This window comes from Nanorana parkeri, unplaced genomic scaffold, assembly GCF_000935625.1.
Source record: "Nanorana parkeri isolate BGI_ZX_2015 unplaced genomic scaffold, ASM93562v1 scaffold1246, whole genome shotgun sequence".
Classification (NCBI taxonomy): domain Eukaryota; kingdom Metazoa; phylum Chordata; class Amphibia; order Anura; family Dicroglossidae; genus Nanorana; species Nanorana parkeri.
In genome coordinates, this window is record NW_017307514.1 from 268108 (window position 1) to 278232 (window position 10125).

Sequence of the window (10125 nt, forward strand, 5' to 3'; positions counted from 1 at the left end):
GGGGGTCCTATCATTTGAAACCATACGTGCATTTTCTTATGTATATGAAGAATGAAAAATAATAGATCTGGTAGGGTAAGAATCACAAGTATGTAATTTATATATAACACTTCCTTGTATTTCCCAATAATTACAGGACTAGGTGCTATACAGGAACTGACTTATGTCAGTTTGGAAGTTCAGTACTCAATTATGGCCTGATTTAACTCCACCTCTGTGCTTTACATGAATCCGTCACTCACTCAAAGCTTCTTATTTAAGTCATTTATCTCATATTATTTTATCTATCACGGAGGCAGAAGCTTATGGATGAATGTCCCAGAAGGGTGTAACTATATATAGTTACCTGGAAACATAAAAGCAACATCTTACAGGTGAGATATACCATCTTATAATAGGCTTGTATTATTTCTAGATTTCTTAATGCAGTACTAAATGCTTGCTAGTCAGAATTGTAGAAGATGTGCAGAATCTGAACTGTGCTGACAAAGAGGCATTGCTAGGATTGGGAAAGACTTGGGGCACCAGTGGGCACCCAGAGGAGGAGTATTAGGCTGCACACGCAGTGTGCCACACTGATTGGCAGATATGGCAAAATTGCTCTAACGCTGTGATTAGATAAATGCTGCCTACACCCTATATAACAATATATAAAGCATATGTATTCTTACATAAAGAATATTATTATTTAGGGCCAGTTCACACCACAAACAGTGCGTTCCGGAGTGGTCAGCCTTTGGAGCGCACTGTATAGCAATACGACCGGCTCCCTGTGTTCAGGGGCGGGAGGGGGCGTAGCGGTGCATTGCAGTCAATGGCACCGCAGCCCCACCCGAACCCGATCGGTAAAAATGCTGCATCTGCTGTATGTTTTAATAGAATATAGACTTCTAAATTAAATGGAAAATGCCCTTTGTCAATGTAAGATCCAAATTATGTTTCTATTCTATAATTGAATCTATTTATCTGTCTGTCTATCTCAACTGCTGACCTCTGCTTTACTAATAATCATTTGTGGTAATGTAATTAAAAACAGGTGGAAGAAGAATATACGTTTCAATAACAAATTTGGAATATACCAAAGAAAAGATGAATATTACAAGCATGAATGACACCCTGGATGAACCCTCTAGCGGCTATAACGAATACTCCTACATACATTTTACCATAGCGGCTGCTGTAGCGCTATGTCTTTGTGTTGCTGGCCTAGTTGGGAATGTTATTGTGTTTTGGTACCTATGCTTCAAGATCCAGAGAAACAAATACACTGTTTATTTTATGAATCTGTCTGCAGCTAATGCCTTGTTTCTTATATTTACTATGTTGCTTTTGATGGTCAATATAAATACACTCGTTGGTACAGATCCTGACTTTATAGGGAAGGAGAATTTATATTTATCCATAGAAATATTTTATGATGCTATGCAGTATTCTGGAATGTTTATCTTTACGGCTGTCAGCATGGAAAGATGTAGCTCTGTCCTGTTCCCCTTTTGGTATCAAAGTCATCGGCCTAGGAACTTGTCCACTATTATGTGCACTGCTCTTTGGATTTTTGGGTGTTTGGAAAGTCTCTCTGAGAACCTTGTGTGTACAACAGAAGCTTTCATGGATCAAACCGTACAGTGTTCAGCAGTTCAAATAATAGTTTTTGTTTTAGCCATTGGGATCTGCCTACCAATTATGGTCATTTCCAGTTTTACCTTGCTTGCCAAAGTAAAGAGGACTTTTAAGCAGCAATACACATTTAAACTGCACATCATCATCATTGTTGTGGTTTTTTTTTTCATCTTATCAGTTCTTCCATTTAATTTTTTGTGGTTTTTAATGTTCTTCAGATTAATACCAACAGATTTGATAACTGCAAGTCTATTCTATGCAACAGTATTTTGTACAGTGTTGAACTGCACTGTCAACCCCTATATTTACATTATTGTTGGGAGAAAGTGGAACCAAACGAGCTGTCACTCAATCCAGGAAACTCTACAAAGAGCCTTTAGGGAGGAAGAGAATGAAGACTCAAAAAGCATTCCATCAAAACACACATAACAAGCCAAACTAACCTTACAGTTGTCTTTTAGATTGTCTTTTAAGAGTAAATCCCTCTGAAAAGGATGAGCTCAGTTTCAGACTGGATGTGATCCAAACCTTAACTCCTCAGTATATGGAAGCTAAGTAGGCCTCCCACCCACAACTAACTATAAACAAAGGGGGGGGATGCTTTTACTGATGTCATTGACCTTACATGGCCATATTAAGTAAATGTCATATAGCTAATTTAACCAATTAGCCTTATAAGGTCAGTGACATTACTGCATCCCACCCCTTTGCTCACATGCCGCTGCAGGCGGGGAATTCCAAGACTACAGCTCATTGGGTGGCAGCAGAAGGAGTTTCCTTCTAGGTTCGGTGGACTTCCTTTCATTTCCAGAGGAGCTCATGTTCGGACTGGGTTTGGTCCGAACCTGAGCTTACCCGTAATCACCAACAATTACCTAGTTTAACAAGAAGATAAGATTCACTCAGGAATTTCAGAATATGAATCTTAAACCAGGAACTTACTGTAGTTTTGTGTGTAAAGCAATAACTGCAAATTATAATGGTGCTGACTGTTTACATTATAGTTCTACATGTGCTAAATTAATGTTAGAATCTCAATGCTTAAAGTGAGGCTATTTTGTTGGAGAAAGCACTGCTAAAGCTAAGCTCATGCCCACTACCTAAACCTTTACTTTACTACTAAACTGTTCCCCATTTGCACATGGCTGCTATAAAGAAATTAGGTTGTTTAAGAGTTTGTTATGCCTTCATTGTATTTTCACACTCCATTTCATTTACATATACTGTAACTAATGGCTTTCACCACATGCCTTCATATTTCTATTCTTATTTTACATAAAGCAGCTATATAGTTTTTTTAGTGGAAAGTGTTAATGACGATGAGCTAAGGGTTTATGACAACTGATTTGCCAATTTATTTGTCCTTAAATACAGTATATTGGTTCTAGTTGCATCTACAGACACCCCATAATAACACCAGACACACTGTAGCTCTAGACTCAGCAGTAAAGTGGGGGATGCCCTTGAATAGGGTCTCTGCACTCACCTATAGGTTTTTTAATGGACATCTTCAGATACATCTTCTCTAGAGTCTCTCCTATCTTCTGGAACTCTTTACTGAAACCTATCCGTCTGTCTCCCACTCTGACTGCATTTTGGTGATCCTTTCAGACTTATCTCTTCAGGGAAGCCTATCCCACCTCATACTAACCACTGAACCATCACGTTCTCAAACAATTCATCCCCACACAGCTACCTCCCCATGTATCACTTGCCCCTCCCTTTAGATTGCAAGCTCTCATGGGCAGGGTCCTCCTTACCATCTTGTCTTGAATTGTATTGTAAGTGTAATGTCTTCCTTATATTGTAAAGTGCTGCGCAAACTGTTGGAGCTATAAAAATCCTGTATAATAATAATACGTGGCTTAAGCATATCTTCATGATAATATGGAAGACAGTTGGCTTTTTGTTGATCATCTCAAATAGGTGAATGTGTTTTTGAATCTTATATGATATTCTTAAACTTATATGTTGTCCTATGTATTCTATAAGGTCTCATGAGCTCCTGAAGAAGCAGTATTACCCATGAAACACGTAGTGGAAAAAAAAACTCATAACGCCTTTACTGAGAAATGATAACTGAATTTGAAAATCTGGTTTATGTAATGTATGAACATGAATGGCATAGTCTGTGGTAGAAGATGTAATAGATGAGGAATAATCAGAAATGTTTGCCAAAGTGAAGCCATTTTATTGTGATTGGGTTACACATATTTCATGCTTTTAACTGTTAAGATATATAAATAAAGTTTCCTAATTTAAAAAAATGTATGTTTTTAATTAGGTACCTTTAAAAATTCAACTAGTTATTTGACGTAGCTATATATCAGAATTGGATGCGGCACCCCTCTTGGATGGTATCTCATCGTACCTAACCTCCTTTAACTCCAGTTCCATGTAAATGATAAGTAAACTACAATCTGAAGTGAAATTGTGCATAAATATTTGCAGCATACATTCTGTTCATATTATATGTTTTTTTTAAATAATAAAACAGAGTACAAGGTATGTTTGATCTGGTGGTTTTTAAACCATTAGCTTCCTAAGGCCAATTAACATAAAACATTATGTGTGTTGTATGCTGCAGTGTTATTCATTTTAAATGGCACCCCTGCGCATAATCGCTGCAGTGCACCACAATGCAGCACAACCCAAAATGCAGACTGCACCTATTTTTTCATAATTTGTTGTGGGTCGCAGCCCATTCATCTTGAACGCATTCGGAAATGTGCCCCAGTGCACAAAATCACGTGCATTGCAGTGCTGTATGCATTGCGTTGTGAATAGTCCCTAAGGGTTAGCTTACACAGTCATTTGCAGTCAATTGGAAAGTGAGGTCAACTCTGTACATTGTTCAATATGGTTCAATTCAAATGTAAACACTGCATTTCACATCTAGCAAAATGCTTCACAAATTAATGTCAGAAGCAAACGAATGCAAACTCATCTGAGTTTCTGTACAAATCTCCCTAAAACAATCTCGCCCCACCCACACATTTTGAGGGTTTCCCTATTCCCTATATGAGAAAAGGCTGCATATCTAGCCATAGCTGCTTGGCCGTTCATATCATCTAGATGTTTCTGCATTGGTGTTTCTGCTATTAGGTACAGTCCTATGCATTCATTCCAATGAGCATCGAGTGGGTTTCAACTGTGTGGTCATCCATCTAGAATTTGATGATAAATGTAAGACATTTGTACTTCTTTGTTATAATAATAACTAGACATGTGCACCAGCAAAAAATGTGTTTAGTTTCGTTTTAATTCGGATTTTGCTTTATTTCGTTTTTCGGAATTCAGGTCGGAAAGTCAATTAGTTTCGGAATTCGGATTCGGACGAAATTCGTTAGCGGAAATCCGTACGAAATTTTGTTTCGTTCGTTCGTTGCAGCACATGTGACATTTAAGAGGGAAAAAACTTTTTTTGTTCACAAATGTCCAAAAAAACGAATCGGAAATTTGGATTCGTTTGCATTCGTTATATCTGTAATTCGGATACATCCGAATTTCCGTCCGAATTTCGATTCGCAACGAAACAAATCACACATGTCTAATAATAACCGATTCATCCAACAAGGAAATTAAGTAGAATGCTCTGAGAGGGAAGGAGAGTATATATGGATGGACATGGAATGAATTAATCATAGAGGGAATCTTGATAGGAGAATGGGTATGGATTGCAGAGGAGGAGAATGAGGAGAGGAGGGGAGAGCATACATAGATATGAGAGATTGGGAATGACTGGAGTACAGAGCAGGCATTGATGCAAGGGAGAGAGAATCATCACAAAAAGGATAAAAAGGAGCATGCAAAAAAGTGGATGAAATTGACCAGAAAGGACAGGAAGTGTGTATGCAAGAGGTAGATAATAATCACATAGGGTATAAGATATGGCATGGAAGGAAGGGGAGGAGAATGATCATAGTGTAGAAGAGAGTGGACATGGAAGTGGAGATAATTAAAAGAGAGGTTTACAGTTTGGCTAGTGGCACAACAGTTTGTGTGCAAAATCTATTCAAAACCACAACCTCACATTCCCCACACCCTCTCCCACCCGTGTATCCCCAAATATCCCAAAAATATTTAGAATATAGACTTCATTCATGTGTTTTCAATAATTTGGCTAGTGTCAGCACAGTACAGGAACAGAGAAATGGCAGGTTTTTATCTTGCCATAAAAAGAGTGTATTATGTGAGACACAATAGCCACAGATTGGTTGGACAGTATGTAAGCTGTTTGGTTAGGCTGCAATATAAGAGAGAAAGAGGCGAGACAAGTTTTATCCTGAAATATAAATGAGTGGTTAATATTTGAGAGACAATAGACACAAATATTGAACAGTGGCTGGGCAGTATGTATGTAACTTAGTAAGCTCACATTGTAAGTAGGAGAGATGAGGCAGGTTTTATCTTGAAAAAGAAATTAGAGAGTATTATTTGTGAGACAATAGCTACAATTAATGAACAATAGCTAAACAGTATGTAAGCAGCTTGGTAAAGTTGCAAAGTAACATTATGGGATGAGGCAGATTTCAACTTTCAATAGACATTAGCATGTATTATTTCAAAGACAATATCCACAAATATTGTTTAGTGGCTAAACTGTATGTAAGCAGCTTGGTTAGGCTGCAATATAAGAGGGAGAAAAGAAGTAGATTTTATCTTGAGATAAATATTAGTATGTATTATCAGAGAGACAAATATTTTTAAGTGCTGGAGCACCGGAATAGGCTACAAATGTTGAGGCACAAAGCATTATTTACCCTGATGAATGAAAGCTTAGTCTGTAACATCAACATCAGGGGTTTTGTAGTCACTGTTAATCCAAGATAGGTTCATTTTATTGAAAGTGCATACTGTGCAAGCTCCTTCACTCCGATGTACAAGAGGCAAACATTCCCTTCCTCTAAATGGTACAAATCGACCAACGCTTTGTTCTGCAGAACATGCTTACCCCTACTACCTCCGCATGCAGAACTTATGCCTCTCACTTTGGGTCTGCCTGACATGTTAAATAAATGGGAGTGCTTAAACTTAATGGCAGCTATGACAACAGGGGAAATAGATAGGTGGTTATTTGGTGCAAACTACTTTATGCAGTGATATACTGCAAACAACCAGTGTCCTACGAACCCTAAAATAAAAAAAAACTACGAAAAGAAAATATACATCCCCAAAAAATAAAACACTAAAACCAAAACCATTTTTTTTTAACTAGCAGAAAATAAAAAACAATGAAACACATGGTACAATAAAAGACTGGAGGGGGGCCCAGCAGCTGGACAGCAATTATAGTTGTTGCTCACACCAACAAAAAGGTTGTCCCAAAAGGGACTGTTGGGTCTGTAAACGTGATGTGTATGTGTGTGTGTGTGGGCGGTACACAAGAATATGTACCCAACCACCATACTGCAATCAACAGAATGTAAGTGCAACATAGAGAGCTACAGTCTCCTATAACAGTGTCCATGTGTGAGCTGCATGCATCACCACACCTGTGTACTCTAAGTTCCAACATTCCTGCCACTGTATGCTCCGCTAGTGAGCCTGCTCCCTTTGTGCTTTGTGTATCCTGAACCTCAGTGTTGTAACAGACTCTCTCCGCTGTGAAGAATGTGAAGAAAAATGTACCCACTGAGGTGTACGAATGCAAACGAACCCAAATTTCCATTTCCGAAATTCGGTAGCGGTAGTTCGAACGTTCGTTTCGATTTCTGTTCGTTTCTTATTCGTTTCTTATTCGTTTCGTTCGTTGGAGCAAACTGACATTAGAGAAGGAGAAAAATATTTTTTCCCCCTCAAATGTCACTTTGCTGCAAACGAACGAAACGAATAAGAAACGAATAAGAAACGAACAGAAAACGAAACGAACGTTCGAACTACCGCTACCCAATTTCGTCCAAATTCCGAATTCCGAATCCGAATTGACTTTCACACCCGAATCCCGAAAAACGAAATAACACAAATCCGAATTTGAAACGAAACAAATTTTTTGGCAGTGCACATGTCTGGTTATAACCCAGGTATGGCTCAGGAGTCCTCCAAATTTTAAAATAAGAGCTAGTGTGTCTCAGGGGGCCGAACTGTGACAGTAGAAGTAAAAGAACTCCATGGTGTCAGTGGTGAGTGGGAGTGAAAAACTGCCCAGGCTTCAGTAGGAGTAAAAAATGCCCTGTGTCAGTAGTCACGTCTTACTACGATAATAATGTTATAATGTATTTATCAATGACAAGGGTGACAAGCAAGGATGACACAATGGCACTGAAGAAAAGTAGAAAGCAAGCTAGATAACACCCGCGGTACTAAACATTGCAGACAAAAACTATATAAAGATACATAACCTGGACACACACATCATAGTGGGTAGATTAAAAAGCAAACTGACAAGACATCAATAGACTTCAGAACTACAATAAATACTACAGAAGGAGGACTAGATAAACACTGAACGCTGCAGACCACAGCTAGACTCAAGCAAGGAAAATACAGGGAAATCAAACACAGATGGGAATGGAGGGTGGGAAAGACAGATAAAAGAGGACTGACAAAAAATAGAAGGGGGGCCAAATTACATGGCTTCATTGTAATAAAACTTTGACAGTGTAAATACATCTTATCTGACAGTTGTAGTTTCACTTCCGTTTTAATGCAGTCTTTTGACAACAGAAGGGTTGACAGATCGACAAAGACCCTGAACAGGTTATGATGTTCGGGGATATTAGCACATGTGGTGAGCGCTAAACAATGCAGTCTACTCGCAATATCTTCGGTTTAAGGGCTCGGTAGCCCACTTTTATTCAACACAAAGTTCATAAATCCATCTTGGATACCCACGCAGGGGTTGTCAGCATAATTCATGAAAGGCTTTAAAGCAACACAAGAATAGCCTCCTGGCTTCCACTTTAAACATTGGCACTTCTGACCCACTGGTCCTCTTTGAAGTGCTGTCCCACACTTGTACTGGTGGCCCCTCAGGCTCACGGCTCTCCTAGCCTCACCAGTTCTCTCCCAGCCTCCCTGGCTGTCTTAGTGTGCCTCCAGCACACTCACCATCTGACTTCTGGGGGCGTTCTCCTGACACCTGAACACGGTCTGTTCCTCTTTCCCAGCAGGAGCTAATTCCCCTAGCCAGCACCCTTTCCTTAAGGGTTGTGCACACCTGTGCAATCATCGGATGCTGGCCACTGCTAAAGCCTGGATCTAGGCCTGGGGATCTCATCTTTCCTCCAGAATCCCCTTGAAACCTCCCGGTTCCAGGATCCCAAGCAGAATCCAGACAATCCCTTGCTTCCTGATACATCTCAGCCCATCTGGCTGAGAGTCCCAGGTGCTCATCACATCCAATTCTACAGTGGGATTGCCACACAATACCACAAGGTTGAAATGTGTAGCTGCATCTGACAGTGTGCACTTTTTGAGCAGCAATGCACACCTTATATCAGCAAGAGAAACTTTGGTCAAGATAACATTCTGCTAAGTATCTCTCCCCACACATGAACATTCTTGAATCGATTTATACATGAGAGAGTACTTTGTTAATGTGACTGGGTGTTTTTTGATACAATATATAAATGGTACATTGCGTTATTATGCACTTCCTGCACTTTATAATGCCAGGATTGGGCTGTCAGTACAGTACAGAGGTAGAAGAATAATAAAGTATGAGGCCATCAAGTAAGTTAAACCCCCGTAGTGTTACGTTTCCCCCGAAGAAAAACATGTAGATAAAGTTGCATTTAAAATGCAAATTACAGACCTGAAAATTACTTAAACCCCAAAACTTTATTTTCTTATGGAGAGGACCTATGGAATAAAATGATGTTAGTTGCAAACTTTTATGCTGCATAATATTCATGCAACTGTTTTTCAAACCAAAGTGTGGTGATACCCAATATGTGGTACCTCATTGCTGTGTACCTACAGTATGTACATCCTAGATGTGTGACTGTGTGTGTATGTGCATGAATGGGGCGAAAATGGGGACTTTTTAATCCTATTGTATTTTATTTATTTGACTTTATTACTATCACAAAGGGGATAACAAGCCCTTATGTGATAGTATATTTCAAAGAGACAGGTCCTCTTTATGGGGGCTTTAGGGGTCTGTTAGAACCCCAATGTATTTTTCTACACAGCCTGAAAACAAATCAAAGACTGACAGTACTGGATTTTTTTTACATTACTGGACAAAATCTGACAGCCACAAATTCAGACGTTTTTAGAGCAAAGCGCCTTCAGGTTCACAACAAATGGGTCTATTCACGAAACAGCCGAAGTATCTAGCCGTAGCTTCGGCCGATCCTTCGGCTAGATTTGGCCCCAGGACCCCAAATTTTGGCCATAAGAATGCATTGCTAGATTCCTATTGGCTATTTCAATTTGCAATAGCCAATAGCAAACTAGCATTGCACCAGCCCTCTGCTGCAGTTCTCCATCAGGTCCACCAATACTGATTGACAGCAGTAGAGGGCGGGTACAATAGCTATTTTGCAATTGGCTATTGCA

General features: G+C 39.3%; 1 protein-coding gene across 1 annotated transcript; it reads left to right on the plus strand.

The window, feature by feature from the left end:
* The first annotated feature begins 1104 nt into the window (after positions 1 to 1104).
* Positions 1105 to 2049, plus strand: LOC108797220 (mas-related G-protein coupled receptor member H-like). Its single transcript, XM_018568792.1, has one exon. It carries the CDS (start codon positions 1105 to 1107, stop codon positions 2047 to 2049), a length of 945 nt encoding a protein of 314 aa, XP_018424294.1.
* Positions 2050 to 10125: the final 8076 nt, after the last annotated feature.

Coding starts and splice junctions, on each gene's coding strand:
- LOC108797220 (XM_018568792.1), top strand. CDS start 1,105: ATGAATGACACCCTGGATGAACCCTCTAGCGGCTATAACGAATACTCC.